Here is a 17,579-nt window from a genome sequence, read left to right on the forward strand (position 1 = left end):
TTTTTGGGAACGTTCCTTCTAGTAGTGCCCTTCTAGGATTTCAGGCCTGGGAGCTGTCAAAAATCCATCTTCACATACATTTCGTGATCCATCAACATGGATCATTCGTACTTCGTCAAAAACTTTTTGTACAACTTTCGAGCACGTCTTTTGGCCACCAGATTTGTTTTTTCAGAGTCCTGTTTGTTTGCTTGCAGGCACAGAAATTACGGTAAACTTCTCTTTTGTGGCGATGTCGTAGTCCGAGAGTTTGCGTTAATTATCCCAATATCTTCAACCCCAGCTTCCGATTGTATGTTCCACTAAGACGCGTCCTCTGATCCATCAGAACAACACTTGCAGATTCATGAAAACGTTTCAGTGCATCATACATTGTCGATTTAGCCACCTTCAGCGATTTCAAGATTTGAGTACCTGACCACGCCGGATTTTTAATGTGGGTGTCCAAAATCAATTTTTTTTTTCGTTCGGCATCCATCCTGTACAACTTTCTCAAAGCAAAACAGATCTATGTGAAATTTTCACCGTCGAAAGATACAGGTTTTCCAAACAATTTGCTGTCAAACGATTTGACATACGCCTACTACGACCGCTGCTATACAATGAACTGGGATTCTGGATTATAACTGAATCAAACCTTAAGGGTAGATAGATAAAATGAGAGCTTGGTTTTAATGAGAGGTAGTTTGGTTTTATGGGGTTTCCAATACTCCAATTAAATTTTGGGAACCTATACCCAGGCCACCAAGTGACCTTTGTTGAGCCTGTGAGATTGACATAAAACTCTCGGTACCTATTCAGGAAATATTTACCCAAAATATAGAGAAAACAACTTTTAGAAATCATCCGCTGTGGTGGCGCCAGATAATCCAGATAAATGTGAGTGAATAAGTCACGCTTAACTTTTCAATAGAACCTATCTGTTTTGATCGATTTTCTTTATTGATTTTATCTTTAGAGAAAGTTTGACGCTTTGTAGACGGGTTTTTGGGATATTTTTGTCAGATAGAGGCAATCTTCTAGAATCCTGATCGTCGAACACATCAGGAAATTTATTAACGATAGAGAATATCGATAAAGAGAAGCGATCAAAACAGATAGGTCCTATTAAAAAGTTAAGCGTGGAAGTCTTCGAAAATATGGAAAAACAAAACTACATTCGATTGGCTCGAAAGAACTCCAAGTTTGGATTATTATGGAATAACTGACTTCCTGCGTAGACAAGAGGCTTCACATAGCCCGAAAAATGATTTGAAATGTTCCAATGGTTTGAAATCACATGATCTTGGAGACGGATTCTCCCGAAGTTATTCGGAAACCATACGTTAATTTCAATTAATCTATTGTAGGAGGCGCGATGTGACACATTTCACCGTCTGGTTGAAACCATAGCCCCTCCACATTACAGGCACCTAGTTGTAGTACTAATAGGCCGGCGATCATGGTTCTATAGCGGTCACCATTTACCGCTACGTTCTGCCCGGCATAATTTTTGAGAAAAATAAAACGGATCAATGATTCCACTGACCGATCAAGGCTTTTACGCACTGTATATGAAACCAGTATACGATTAAAAAAGGTTACTCTGTGTAAGTGCAATCCCTTCGGACCTGAAGCTCGAACGGGGAACTCCGCCTCTTTAATCCCTGAAAGAGACTTGAGGTTCGATTCTAGGCTGATCACCCAAAAAATATCAGAGGGTAAAAAGTGCCCCCAAACCAAATCAATAGCTCTATGGAAAATGTTGTATAGGATACCAAATAAGAAATTTTGACTATTTCTTTGAACTCCTCTGTGGTTAACCATAGGATCTATGGTAAAAATTGTTCTTTTCAATTTTTTTCGCGTTATTCTCAATAGCCTCGGGATATTTTTTTTAAATGCTGAAAGTGCATCTTACTATGCTGTATAGATAAATATTATCAAAAATTGAAGTATTTTTCATGCGTTTTTTTGTGCGATTCCCCGTTCTTGTGCGTTTTTTTTGTGCGGTATACGAAAAGAAGCATATTTGACGAAGTTATCGTCCATTTAGTTTTTTTTTATGTTTTATATGCAACTCAGTGCGAAAAAACATATTTGCGTCTTTTTCGAATTAGAGCCAGTTTGAGGCCAGTTGAGAGTACAAAACAAAAAGTTCAATAATTCTGTCATTGTTGAAATTCGAACATATGCATAGAAGGATATTTTTCATCAAATATGATTATCTATCATCTCCTCTCTAACTGCTCTACAATTTGTTCTTTGACACCCAACTTCTATCTTTCTCAATTTGGCTGCAATATTGATATAGACAATTGTTGGTGATAATTCAAGCAAAATATTCAAAAATCACGATTTTGCTCCATTATACATATAATTGCCACCTAAATTTCACCTTAACGTTGGAAAGTTACATTTTTTCTTGAAATATAAAAAAACAATAATCAATTCAAAAATATCGCAGTTTTGTGCGGTATACGAAAAGGAGCATATTTCACGAAGTTATCGTCCATTTAGTTTTTTTTTCGATGTTCTATATGCAACTCAGTGCGAAAAAAAACATATTTGCGCCTTTTTCGAATTAGAGCCAATTTGAGGCAAACAGAGTACAAAACAGAGAAAAAGTTCAATAATTCTGTCATTGTTGAAATTCGAACATATGCATAGAAGGATATTTTTCATCAAATATGATCATCTATCATCTCCTGAAAGAATTCGGATTTTTATATGTGAAAAATATTTTATGGTTTGAAGAATATGAACTAAAAATTCAATTCTTGTTTTATACTCACATAACAAAAAAAAAAGTTTAAAAAACAATACAGTCTCGATTATATACAATCTCAAATTTCTTTTCACTGTATATAATCGATTCGATTCAAAAATTATTCTTTTATTTGTTTTTATGCATATATTTTTGCATATTTATGAAAGAAGAACTTAATTTTGGACTCATCTCCTTAAAGTCAGAAAATACATTTCTCACATACAAAAAAAATAATTTATCCAGAATCTCTCAGGAGGTGATAGACGATCATATTTGATGAAAGAAATTTTTCTACGCATGTGTTCGAATTTCAACAATGACAGAGTTATAGATTTTTTTGGTACTCTCGTATTAGCGTCACCGGAGCCGAAATACAATAGATAGTATTTTTATGGTTCGCACTGACATTCGAATATTATTTGTATTGTTGTTGCTTCGTTGTATGCAGTGTTTTGTCATTTTTAGTGCTACGAAAATGCGTATTTGGGATATTTAAGTATAAACGCCACCGGAGCGCAATTTTCATTATGAATTTGTTTTTCTTAATTAAATTTATTCTGAGGTCAACGTAATGGGGACGTACTCCCCATCAATCGAGGATAAGGAACAGAGGCAGCCCTAAGCCACCGAGGTGACGCAATCCGAGTCGGCCGCCGACCCGCCGTCGGAAGCAGCAGCCTTTCGCAAACAAACCTGTGTTCCATCGATTACCCGGGTAGTTTGAAACATAGGAGACGATCCTTTAGTTAGGTCGGCATACGTTTGCCCGGTTAAGTTTTGCTTTGAAATATAACATTTTTATTTCAGTGTTCCGGTGACGCTAATACGAAAGTACCATTTTTTTTGGTTTCGAACTCTGTTGCGTCAAACTGGTTCTACCTTAAAAAGTACTCTGCGGAAGACGATTTTGTCGCTTTCATTTGGAAGATAAGAACATTTAGTAAAGGATATAGTAGTGGAACATCTAAATAAGTGGATTTAAATAAGAGTTTGGAAGTGAAAAATTGAAAAGTTAGTAATTTTTAATATATTGTTCTTAATTTTATCCTGAAGTTCATATTAAACTTGATTGTTACTATCGATTAAATTGAAGCTCTTTAACTGCTCTACAATTTGTTCTCTGACACCCAACTTCTATCTTTCTCAATTTGGCTGCAATTTTGATATAAACAATTGTTGGTGATAATTCAAGCAAAATGTTCAAAAATTGCTCCACTATTGCTCCACTCCAATATGCATATAATAGCCACCTAAATTTCACCTTAACGTTGGAAAGTTAAATTGTTTCTTGAAATATAAAATAAAACAATAATCAATTCAAAAATATCGCAGATTCTTTCATAAGTAATGCTTCATCGTAATAAAAATAGTATTATAATACCCAAACATTAACTACGTTTGCTTCAGATAGTTTTGCTTCACGTTAAAAATCAAACAATGCCTAACATAAAACAATAGCCAACCTGCTATTGTTTGTTCAATAGTATGATAGAATGTTTTGTTTAAGAATCACCCTTTCACCCTTTGAATTCTTATAAGAACAATGATCTTTACGAATGATAACTCCGCCCTCTTTTCATACCGCTTCTCAGGGTAAAAAACCAACATGAAAATGGGGTGTAATACCCGGTTTCCATTTTTCATTAAACACTGAATAATATTTTGAATACCTGGAATAGAACTACGCCGCTCCACATGCTAATGATCGAAGCTCTGCGTTTGGATTCACATATCCGGAACAGTAACGTTGTCGATTCCTGGATGCAAGTTGGTGTATTGCAAAAAAAAATGCCAATGTAGAGGCTTACGCTGCAGCACTCGGTATCTGGAATTCGATTGTGTCGCCCATTTGACCGAACCGGAAAGGTCATGTTTGTTTACATTTGGTGAGTATTGAATCTTTATCGGCTGGATTGTGCAAATATGACTATCAATCGATTTGCCGTTCACGGAACTCAGCACGAGTCTTCTTTTTGAGAAGTAACGCTATGGTTATCTCCAAAAACTGAATTAAAGTACGACTTTCTACTGTCTAAGTAGTGTCATCTTAGAAACGGAACAATTGATTTTCTAGCAAATGTTTTTGTAACATTAAAATCGAACCATTGAATATATCTTTAATAGCTACCGTAGCTGCGGTACTTACATCAACAGAATTATCTGTAAAATCGTCCGACTCCGACAGTTTTTGTGCAGGTTTCTCAGACATCCTTCCGGATCCTCCTGTCGCTTCCACCGTCTTGTGATTTATCGCTTGATCTCGAACAATTATCCGCCCTGTCACGGCTGGAACGCTTACGTCCACACTGCACTCGCGTAATCCTGAAATAGTCACGGCACTTTTCCCCTCTCGATCCGAAATAAAAACTGCGGAAAATTCCTGCTACCGATTCCGGGCACTGCTGAGGAGTGCTTCTAAAGATTCGCCTTGCGAGAGCGAGACTCAGCAATCTCGCTGTCTTCACGTTACGATGTCGCCGAATAATGGAATTATTCGAGTTGGGCCTTTTTCCACCTCACCTACGTACGATACTGTTTGCTACGGAAAAGTGAAATGGATCGCGCACTAGAAACTCTTCTGCTGACTAGCAAGTTGAAATTCGGACAGTACGGAGAAAACTGACAGTTGTGTTGACGTTGACTACCATGAAAGCTGCCGCTACCCCGCTCACTACCCGCACGCACATTCTACCAGCACTGCCCAGGGGTTAGACATCAATTGAATATAGGCTACCCAAAATCAAAATCAATATGGCGTCATTTGTTTATCAACATATCATTTACGAGGATTGAAATCGAAAAATGCGCTGCTTTATTCTAACTGCATGAGCGATTTTCATATTCCGGTTTCACATGGAGGTGTTCAAATTTAACATGGAGTTTAAAGTTAGCCACTATTCGACTATATAACCGCACCGAGTTGTACACAACAGTAATTGATTGAACCAAAATGTCAGTAAACCGCAGCAATATTGGGTACACTGGCAATATGAGGGATTTGACGTTTTAGTCGTACCCCTGGCACTGCCAGCGAAAGCCATCGTATTGTTTTGTTCCAGTTTCACATATGTACCCGAAATACAAGAAGCGATATCAAAGGTGGGAAGATTAGTTTATTGATCAGCATTATGATTACGGCATTGAGTTCAGTGCTCCGTTTACGTGATGAAAAAATTGTAACGGATTCTCCGATAGAATAAACACATTTTTAATTGAACGAAAATAGCATTATGCTACGTGTTTCATGTATTCGAAGAACATCAAGTAATATTTTTTGTACAAACTCGATTCTTAAAGTCTTAATACCAAGGTAGTCCTAACACAATACGCACTTTTCTAGCGACTGTACGGAATAATTGTATACTGAATTGTGAATCATGTACCAAAGAAAATAGGTTCAAGCCAGCGCTACACGATGCTACGAACACCCTCGAATGCTGGACGCTCGATGATTCGACGCATCGTGTAGTCGACTAACGAGCTACGAACCTCCAATGTCGAGTGTCGAATATTCGCGTTGGAAGGTAATCCGTTCGTTGTGGATTACCTTCCAACGTGAGTGGCACGAGTCAAAGGATTTTTGTCATTCGTTGATTCGACACTCGATAACATTCGATACACCGCTATACGATTCGTCCGAATCTATCTTTGACAGATTGGTTTGTTTACAAGTTTTAGATGAAGGAACTATGAAATTGATTTATAAAACTCAAAATATTCGGCAAAATATTGCACTTTGATAATGTTGATTTCAAGCATTTTTAATTTACAGCCCGATATCAGTACAATTGCTACGGTAGCAATTTCAATACTCGCATCGTCATCCAGTTCCCTAACGTTTTTGATGGTAAATAAAAACAATAAACATTCGATCCAAATACTCGCCGATTGTTTGGGCCGATTGCATTGAATCAAACATTCACTTCACCGTGTAGCAGCACATTCGTCACAACATTTGTCGATTCATCGAGTTAAATGTTTGAGTCCAACATTCGAGTGAAACGTTGGACGAATCGTGTAGCGCCCGCATAGGTGATATAAACTCGTATTTGTATGCAGATATATTGTCCTTCTTTTGAAGATCGAAAGCAAACTTTCGGAACATTATATTTGGATAAAATTATAGTGTTACATGAGAGTGAAAAGGTTTGCTATCTGTTTTCAACATAATGGTTTTAATTTTTCTAATAATGGCGAATGTATGAAAATTGACACAGATGTCGGCAGATTGTGGGGGAGTATCAATAACTCTTGAGCAATTGCAATGTGCGAGCTTGATGTGCCCTTTATGTGATCAATACCAGCTACTTGATGAATGGATGAATATTCCTTCAGAATATACCAAAATGTTTGTAGATATAGACTAAACACAATTGCAATAAAACAATTTTTATACATTTGCGCATACATTCGTCATTCTTAAAGAAATAAGAAGTTTTATTTTGAAAACAGATAGCAAACTTTTTAACTCTCATATGACACTATAACCGAAGGCTTGTTTCCGACTTAAAAAAAAGGAAAATATATCTGGGTGGTGATGTGTGAATTCGAGTTTGTATCACTGTAGATTCAATTTAATCAGCGTGTAATAAGCAAAGAAAATTACCTACTTATGGAATTCTACGTGATTTAACCTAACACTTAGATTAAGTTCAATACAGGTCAAAAATCAATTCTGTTGGAGCACTGAAACACAAGAAGGTGCTGAACTTTAGAATGAAGGGATAGAAAAATGTCACCATTCAGCCAAATTGTAAGCAGTCGATACTTTCCATTTCACACTACTCAAAGTTCGGTAGTTAGCGCCACTCCGGGCGTCCGTGGCAACGATCAGTTTAGAACCAACTGTCGGTGCAGGAATACCCTCTCCTACAATTTTTCGTTTGTTTGTCATGTTTCATTGCTCTACACGATGGTATCTATAATAATACGGCAAATAAGCAGATCATATTGCTGATACTTTCAGGTGCGAAAATAAAAAATATGTTTTATTCAAACCGGGTTGATTAAAAAAAACCTGTTGCAGGTACTGTATCTGTCCCATTCAATAATAGGGGATTCTTTAGGGGTAGCCGTTTTCAGATTTCGGCAGCTCAGAGGTGTACAATTGATGTTTTTCAACCCAAAATGGGTAAATATGTATATTTTTTCAATAATTTCGGGTTTTAAAACCTACAAAACTAGTTCATTAGAAATGATGTCAAAACAAGATGTGTTCATTAAGTATTGCGACTTTAGAATTTCCACGGGTTCCGTGTGTTCGTTTTTTTATGCGTTTTGTTGGTACTCATGCCGCCATGTTCGGCATGCTTGTACGTGTTTAGGCTCGTCTTCGATTTTTGCCTATACCAATTCAGCAGCTTCCATTGGGATGATTGAGGTTTGGTTCCGCGTCATAACCATGAATCCATAATTCATCACCAGTTATGACCCTCTGGAGCTTAGGCGTCGTGCAAAAATTACGTAACGCGAGTAGAGGGGAGGGGGATCGAGTTTGCATTACTTAATGTGACATAGGGTGGAGGGGGATAGCCGTGATCGTTACGTAACAACGTTACGTAACGAATGAGATGTGTTTCCTGAACCAAGATGATAAAGCACATGTTTGAATCGGTTTAACAGCAACCAGTAAGCAAGCACCGATAGATGCATCTCGAACAGGGTTATTTCTACAAATTTTTTTTAGCCTTTTTTAAACCAAGAATCTGTAGATACAGATTACGAATTGTTTGTGTTTTATACAGAATTTTAGGATTTTTTGAAATAACGTTTCAATAATGGCTTGAGGTTAATAATATTTGTTCCATCTCACCTAGTTTTTTCATATAGCGTTATAATAAATAAATAACATCATTTATCTTTTTCTTACTAAAGCACTGATAATGTAAATTCCAGAAATGCACTTATACTGTAGTGAAAATTCATTTCATTTGAATGTTTATTTTTCAAATAAATTGAAAATGCTCAATGCGAAAAGAAGGAATTAAATCATTTCAGGAAATATTGAAGCTCAGACCATTGAAAATGGTGAATTCGTCTGCTCTCTCACGATGGACGTTAAACAGAGAGAGACATCCTACGACTTCAACATCGTCTAATCAAAAATGTCTATGCCAATCAATGATACTAAAGCTAAAACTATGCTTAAAAATTGAAATTATAAACCTAATACAGATTTTTTGAGAAAGAGCTGAAAATATTTTTTTTTTCAGACCATTGATTTATGATTTTAATCAATTGAATCTTGATCCAATACGCGTTACTACAAATGCTCCAGAACGCAGTGCTTTCAATCGTTGAACGTCGGATGGCTCCTCTTCCCCGGGACTTAGTATGTTTAATACTTCCTTATGACCATGAGGGATCTCAACTGGAAACGAAACATTTAAAGTGTGCATGGGAATCGTATGCGAAATAATCTAGCGATGGACAGATATAGGGTTGGGGAAAAAGAAATTTCTGATCGAAATTTGACGCTTTATTTAACACTAGCTAACCCGGCAAACTTCGTCCCGCCCATTTACTTGATTAATTCTCGAGTAATGCAGAAATTTGTGTTTTATTTGTATGGCAGCCACCCCTAAGAGAGGGGGGAGGGGTATCTAACCACCATAGAAACATTCATTGCACCCTAAAGTTTCCATATGCCTAATTTGGTTTAATTTTCTTGATTAATTCTCGGGTAATGCAAAAATTTGTGTTTCATTTGTACGGCAGCCCCCTCTAAGAGAGGGGGAAGGAGTATCTTAACACCATAGAAACATTTATTGCATCCTAAAACCTCCACATGCCAAATTTGGTTTCATTTGCTTGATTAATTCTCGAGTAATGCAGAAATTTGTGTTTCATTTGTGTGGCAGCCCCCCCTTTGAGTGGGGGAAGGACTGTCTAACCATCATAGAAACATTTATTGCACCCTAAAACTTTCACATGCCAACTTTGGTTTCGTTCGCTTGGTTAATTTCCGAGTAATGCAGAAATTTGTGTTTCATTTGTATGGCAGCCCCCCCTTAGAGAGGGGGGAGGGGTCTCAAAATATCACAAAAACCTTCCCCGACCCCAAAAACCCCTACATACCAATTTTCATGTCGATCGGTTCAGTAGTTTCCGAGTCTATAAGAATCAGACAGACAGAGAGACTCCATTTATATATATATATATATAGATACTTAAAATTATCCAATTTGAGCCAAATAGGCGCCGTTTTGTTCGGAAACTTGTATACATTTAGAAGGCAACTTCATTAACCCCCCTCCCCCCCTCGTATAAACCCCCCTCCTTATTTGCAAAAAACTCAGACAGCCAGTTTTCGCAAGCCTCTTTTGAGACAAACTTAGTATCACATCCGAGCTCCCGTAGCTATGTGAGGCCCAGCGTTGTCCTGGTAGAAAACAACAAAATTCCTATTGATCATTTCTGGCCACTTCTGGTCAATCGCCTGCTTCAAACGGTCAAACTGATCACAGTAGAGAACCGAGTTGAGGGTCTGGCCATAGTTGAGCAGCTCATAGTGGAAGATTCCCTTCCAATCCCACCAAACACACAGCAAAACCTTCCTGGCCGTCAATCCGGGCTTGGCGATAGTTTGGCCCCCAACTTTTTTTGCTATAGGTTGTCGCACGTGATCCACATCCAACTTTTTTTTGGAATTCAATCTTCTGCAAATGATTCCAAACGGTTTTATGGTCTATACCCAGTTCCTGGCCAATCGAGTGATGGATGATTTCAACGATTTTATCGATTTCCACGACGATTGGCCTACCAGTACGGGGTGTATCTTCGACAGCCACTACACCAGAACGAAATCGATCAAACCAACACTGTGCTGTGTGAAACGTTACAGTATCGGGTCGATTAACTACTAGAATTTTTTCGGTCGCCTTCGTTGCAGTTTTACCTCGCAGGTAGTAAAAACGTAAAATATGGCGAATTTCTTGCTTGGTGGACTCCATCTTTGACGCGCTATAACTTGAGACTGAAAAGGACAATCACAACACTGTCAAAACGACACTTGTAGCACAGATTGTCGTCTTTAAAAATAATCGAAAATCGAATATACGTAACCCGCGGAAATTCTAAAGTTGCGATGCATTTTGAACAGATCTCGTATATTCGTGTAAATCTAGGAAAATTGGTCATGTACTGGATGGCTCAAAACAGACTCTGTGATTTTGGAAAAGATGTGACAATGGTAGAGAAACGGTTGAATAAACAATCGCTTGAACGATGTGAACGTGGTTATCCCGTGAGATTACTACAAGAAGCACATTTCTGAGGGGCAACATGAACGACATAGAAGTGAAAAGCACTTGAAAATGTAGAACGGGTAAAGTACGCTACACATACAACATGCCGCCATCGTAAAGTCAACGTAAACATAAATTAACAATGTCAAATATTCTCCCATAGAAATCGTATTATCGCATTCACATACACCAGCAACGGCAACTTCGACGTTGGCAAAATAAGTGCAAGAGAATAGTTGACGGAATGGTGACGGGACGTTGTATGTGTAGCGCGCTTAACCCTCCTGTACTCACTTGCAAAATCATAACACGTATTCGCGTTGACAGTGCGACGGTAGTGCCTCCTGGTGTTGGCAGGTGTTGGCTTCTCATTAGGGGGCAAAACATAAACAAACCGCCATCGAAAATATACAAATTTGATACAGTGATTACTCATTGTAATTCTTTGATTGTGTCGTCTGCTGGTTTTAGGAATCTTTAAACAGCTTTCAAACAGCATATTACGGTGAATAACGAATATTCTGGCCTCATTCAGCGTTTGTAGAAGGCAGAAAAAATAGGCGCATCTGGAGGACTGAGATTTTAGGGTAATTTCTTTAATAAAATTATGAATGAAACTTGAAAAGAAATGAAGTGCTGTTATATTAAACAGTTCTGTCAATTCATTGTCTTTAATAATAAAGCGAAAAACATTACGATACAATTCATTTGCAGTGCAGTGCTTCGTGGAGAAAATGGCCGAGTGGAAGCAAAGTGAACCTTGCAACGAGCCTTGTGATGAAAATATCGGGATTCAATCTATAACACCGCATTCTAGTAAAGTGGTTTGTATAGTTCCTGGATGTCGTACACGGAATGGCCAAGGATATTCATTCCACAACTTTCCCCCGAAGGCGGATAGAAAACGGTATAAGGTTTGGTTGACAAAATTGCGACTGAATTATGAGCCATCTCCGTCGTCGAAAGCTTGCAGCTTACATTTTAGCATTACAAACTTTGTTGTTCCTAGTAAATAGTGTTTTTCTGTTGCATTCTAAAATACTAATGTCTAATATTTTATTCTAGCTGCGAGAAGGCTTACTGAACGGATGATTTTAAAAAGAACAGCCATACCAGACATCAACTTACCTAAACCAATTTGTAACACAGTGAGAGAAATAGCAGCTAAAAATCGCGCAGAACGAGCAGCCAGGCGGAATGAATTTAAACCAGATCTGAATCATTATATGAAGGACAGCCAAATGTCGATCTGTGATGATACTGAGGACGCAATAGACATTATTACAGCACCGGACTTTGAGCAAGCAGCTGTTATTACATCACCGGACTTTGTGCAAGCAGCTGTTATTACATCACCGGACTTTGTGGAAGCAGCTGTTCAGGTGGACACGCTTGATTTGGATAAACTTTTTATCGGTCGTCGTAGAACTATGTCTGTCCACTTTAAAACCGATTCGGAGTTGAACTCCTGGACAGGGTTAGCTTCCCTCAAAATGTTGGATACCATCGTTGAGGGCTTATGTTTGTTGGCCGCGTATAAGAAGCGATCGCACTCTACCGTTCCTGTAGAAGAGGAAGTGTTTGTAGTGTTTGTGAAAATGAAAACGAATATATCGTTCTCTTGCATGAGTGCTCTGTTTAACTTACATTACCAGACTATTTCTCAGGTGTTTTACCGGACAGTTCCATTGTTGAAGATGATGTGCACTCCATTAGTACCATGGCCAACACAAGAAGAAGTTAATCGCAATATGCCACACTATTTCCGACCATATTATACTGACGTTATCGCTGTACTCGATTGCACTGAAATGCCAATTAAAAAACCAAAATGTCTCCACTGCAGGATCAACGCATATTCGCATTATAAAGGACGTGAGACTGCGAAGTACTTGATTGCAGTTACTCCAGGAGGAACAATATGCTATATAAGTCATGGATATGGCGGGAAGGCTTCGGATAAGCAAATAGTTACTGCGGAAAAATTGCTCGAAAAATTTAAAATTGGTGAAGCAGTGATGACCGATAAAGGTTTCAGCATAGATACTGAATGTAAAGCCCTCGGAGTGAAGCTTGTGCGACCACCATTTCTAACGGCTCCTCGATATCAGCTGAGTACAATGGATGCTCGTGTAAATGTTTCTATAGCCGCGTCAAGAGTACATGTGGAACGAGCTATACAACGCATAAAAATTTTCGAAATATTCAACAACAAAATCGATACACGTTTTCTTCCTATATTGGATGATTTAATATACATTGCCTGTGGAATTGTCAATATTTCGAAGCCAATTCTGTCAAACGAACGATTTTAGAATTAGAATTTTTTTATTAAAAATACTTTAGAATACATATATTAAACAGACGAATATAGATATTTCAAAAAAACATTAAAATAAACCTCCTTCAGCACTGCTACCATCGTTCTAACATAATCTGGATCGAATTGAACTTCCTGAACATAGCATTTATCATCATATTCTGAATAGATTATAAAATCTGCTACTCTACATTTTGTTATGAACATAGTTAGTTGCAACTGTGCGTAATATTGATGATTTTTTTTCAAAACATTTAATCTTGTAAAATAGGGAAGAAAATCAATTAAATCACTCAATGATTTATTTTCCCCTTCTTTTGGACACTTAATTTCTATTATTCTCCCTTCGTTTATAACAATTCCGTCAGGAGAACATCCCAGCCATGAAATATGTGTATTACGAAACCACAACTCCAAACGTTTTTTCTGTAGTCTCGCTCATATGCTGCTATGGCTTTTGATTCGCATCGGATCCCATGTACGATTGCTGGTGTTGAAAGATGTTTCGGTGTCACCATACTCAGGATTTTACTTTTCCAATTTTTGTTCTTGTCGGGTTGATTTGTGTAGTATGTATACACAGAGTATGCACTGGATGAAGTGATGCGCCGGCTTCGTTCTTTTTTCCATTGCGATGATACTCTTTGTTCTATAGTTCTTGTACATATTTTCAAAGACTCGTATTCCGATACTTTCACATTAATTTCGAAATGAAGTTGCAGATCCTTTTCTAACGGACCTATAAATTCCATTATTTCACGATCGATCATCGTGAAGTTATCAGGATGAAACGATCTTCTCAGGAAGGATTTAAGTAGACTGCAAGTCATATTTTCTTCAATAGAAATTAACGAATCAATGGATTCTGTAGAATGACTGCACATCTATATCGAGAAGTGTATTCAGAACATCAGATTCATCATTTTTGTCAATATTTTTTCATTTCTCGTCCTTTCTTTTCGTATGCCAGACCGCTTTCAGGGAATCCTAATAATTAATAATTAAAATTTTATTTTAAAAAATCGATCAATAAATTGGAAGCAAACCTTTCACGAAAAGCTGAATTAGGTTGGTACCCTCATCGTGAGTCAAACCCGCCGGCGAGGCAGCTTCAGTCGTATCTTTTGTATTCGTCATTTTTTTGCAGAATGCGGTCAATGGTGTTGTCTTGTACATATCGTCAGAAACTTTTTCTGCAATTTTACCCCACTTTTGTTGCAAATCTGTTACTGTAAGCAATGGAACTGAAGGGAACCTAAAAATAGAAAAATTGATTTTTGCCATTTGTATTCAAGAAAATCACAAAAAACACATTAGAAGATGTTTTAAAACGGCCATTATGTGTTTGCATTTTCCCATTCCAGCTTTGCACGAACACTGAAAAGACCACTTTTCAAAGGAAGGTCTGGTGCGGATGGAAATTTTGTGTGGATCAGCTCTAGGTGATGATGACTTCAAACAAGTCGCAAATATGGTAAAGCCGTCCTCGTGCACGGTTTGAACTCCGACAAGAAGCAAGTGGTTAGCTTGAAACACCCGTTCACCTTCGACTATCAACCTGCTTCCTCCTCCGACGTATTGAAAAATATCGGCAAGCTGCAAATTTACCGTCATCATCGAAGAGTTTATCGCATTGGATGCCTGTTTAAGAAAGAAATATTAAAGGTTTTCATTGGCTTTTCATTGCATTAGAAATATTCCGGAACTATTTTTTGTTCAAATCGCACTAAAGTAACTAAAGATTTTTACCACAGATTCAGGAAGAATCCTCGAAACATCGATTTTCATTCATAATTTTGATTCGAAACGAGAGATGAAATTCCAATTCGCAAATCATACTAGTTTTTGAATATTAATTATGGACGAACAATACAAGTACGATTTGCACGAATGGTGAAAAAAGATTATGCATATGGTATATGATATTTTCTTACTCACCATTTTTGCAGAAAGCTATAGAATCTCAAGATAACTTTGAACAAAAATTATAGTTTTTCTCACTGCGTTTGTTTACGTTTCACCCCCTAATTTGAAATGTCAAACTCAATGCCGTCAACGCGGATACTCGCGCACGGTGTAACAGACTGAGGTGGAAACGAAATAAACGGCACGCCATTGAACTACGTTTTACGAGTTAGTGAAGTGTCGAAGATAATGATGAGTTTTCAGGCAGAATGAGCACTTTTCAAATAAAAAATCATTAATGAAAATTAACCTCTTCGTATCAAACTGGTATTCAATGTGAGTGGAAAACTTTGTTTTCTTCGTGTGGTATAATAATCTCATACAAAAATTTAATCTGAAGATAATTTGATTTTAAAATGATAAATTTAGTGGGAAACTAATCTCGCATCCAGATGTCGACACCGTACCGTTGTCATCGCGAATGCGTTTCATACCGTTTCCACCGTGAAGTATATTCGTAGTGTATTCGAGAATCAGGCCCTTAATGTCAATGTCGAATTTTGTAACAAAACTGCCACATTTCCACAACCTGTTCGGATTTCATACGATTTGATTGCGAAATGCAACATTGTACTAACTTCAAATCCGATCGGGTTCCGGAATTCACGATGACAGTGGAGCAGTGTTGACATCTGGTGGCGACATTCAATTAGGGGCCATAATTTGGGTCCCAAACGCGTATTTCTGACTTTTATTTAGGGCCTGATTCTCGAATACACTTCACGGTGGAAACCAGCCGGGTGACGTCTTTAGAGAACCCCCATTGAACTGACAGGAGCCAACATATCGGGTATCCCACTGACATTTTCCCTTTGTTTTCATATGAATTGGGCATCCCACTGACAGTTCTGCTTGAGATTTTTCTAACGATCCTAGCATCAATCATAGCACCCGGCTGGTGGAAACGAAATAAGTGCGATTCACATACAACATACACGTCACGTTCACGTCCCGTCACGTCACGATACGTCAATGATTCTACCATGCAATTCTCATGAAAACATTCACATACACCAGCAACGTAACGACCCGTCAGCATACGTTCAACGAAAACGACCGGCAGGGTTTGTAGAAAAGAATAATTGACGGAGACGGACGGCTCGTTTGGTTTTTGTCTGGGCTTTGTGTCTCGGCTTTTGTTTTGATTTGGTTATACAGTAATTTACATCTACATCGACATAAGGCTAATTGAACAGATCTGTGATGCAACACGTTTAATTAGACATTTTTACCTCTAGTTGGACATTTTTGTAAACATTGAGTTCGGGGCCCAAATTATACCCCACATTGAAAGTCGCCACCAGTCGCAAATGTCCAATTACTGGTCAAAACCGACTCCAATGCGACACTGAGTGGTGCCTCAGCATATCGCTTTATAAGTAACTAACTGTACTTTTTATGCCAACATATCTCTTAGCTCCAAATTTCGGAGTGAAAATCATTCGCGATTAGTTGAAAGAATTATTCTATGTATTATTGTTATTGCATAAGGGTCGGACTACGGGGTTTAAGCTTTTAAATAATTGAATTCAATGATTCACATTGAATTTTTCAAAATTTAGAACTGATTCTAGGCATGCTGATTTGAAAGAGGGCATTGCAATTTAAAATTGTTGTAGGTGGCGACACCATGAATAAAATTAAATAAATCATTCGTTTGGCATTTGACGTGACGGTGCTGGTGGAAGCATTGACTGCATGTGTGAATTGGTGGAGACGTTGACGGAACGTAGACGTTCTTCTCCGTAACGTGCTATGTGAATCGCACAATAAACGGCACGCCATTGAACTACGTTTTACGAGTTAGTGAAGTATCGATGATAATGATGAGTTTTCAGGCAGAATGAGCACTTTTCAAATAAAAAATCATTAATGAAAATTAACCTCTTCGTATCAAACTGGTATTCAATGTGAGTGGAAAACTTTGTTTTCTTCGTGTGATATAATAATCTCATACAAAAATTTAATCTGAACATAATTTGATTTTATAATGATAAATTTAGTGGGAAACTAATCTCGCATCCAGATGTCGACACCGTACCGTTGTCATCGCGAATGCGTTTCAAACCGTTTCCACCGTGAAGTGTATTCGTAGTGTATTCGATAATCAGGCCCTTAACCTTTTGTTTATACATTTCCAATATTTTTACTGAAACTATTCATTATAATATAAAGTTGTCTTCGAAAACCATTTGTATGAGTTTTGACGTAGGATTACGTCTTTCGGGAACATATTGAGGTACAAATTGAAAATCGAGAATCGAACACATCGCGAAAATTGTCCAATTTCAAACGCTTA

General features: G+C 37.7%; 3 protein-coding genes across 3 annotated transcripts in view; 1 reads left to right on the forward strand and 2 right to left on the reverse strand.

Moving 5' to 3' along the window:
- LOC129768232 (ataxin-2 homolog) overlaps nt 1-5,364 on the reverse strand; it is a 31,220-nt gene extending 25,856 nt beyond the window's left edge. The window contains exon 1 of the mRNA XM_055769727.1: nt 4,896-5,364. Coding sequence (XP_055625702.1) covers nt 4,896-4,958 — 63 coding nt within the window. The 5' untranslated portion in view covers nt 4,959-5,364. The remainder of the gene's footprint in view (nt 1-4,895) is intronic.
- Nucleotides 5,365-12,221: 6,857 nt separating this feature from the next.
- LOC129765974 (uncharacterized) lies at nt 12,222-13,310 on the forward strand. Its single transcript, XM_055766433.1, has one exon. It carries the CDS (start codon nt 12,222-12,224, stop codon nt 13,308-13,310), a length of 1,089 nt encoding a protein of 362 aa, XP_055622408.1.
- Nucleotides 13,311-13,349: 39 nt separating this feature from the next.
- LOC129768191 (uncharacterized) lies at nt 13,350-15,377 on the reverse strand. Its single transcript, XM_055769661.1, has 4 exons — nt 15,254-15,377; nt 14,628-14,956; nt 14,362-14,570; nt 13,350-14,302 (listed from the first exon to the last, which is right to left on the reverse strand). The coding sequence occupies exons 1-4, from the start codon at nt 15,254-15,256 to the stop codon at nt 14,244-14,246; spliced, it is 600 nt and encodes a 199-aa protein (XP_055625636.1). The 5' UTR covers nt 15,257-15,377; the 3' UTR covers nt 13,350-14,243.
- Nucleotides 15,378-17,579: the final 2,202 nt, after the last annotated feature.

The sequence above is a fragment of the Toxorhynchites rutilus genome, chromosome 2, assembly GCF_029784135.1.
Source record: "Toxorhynchites rutilus septentrionalis strain SRP chromosome 2, ASM2978413v1, whole genome shotgun sequence".
In the NCBI taxonomy this organism is placed as follows: domain Eukaryota; kingdom Metazoa; phylum Arthropoda; class Insecta; order Diptera; family Culicidae; genus Toxorhynchites; species Toxorhynchites rutilus.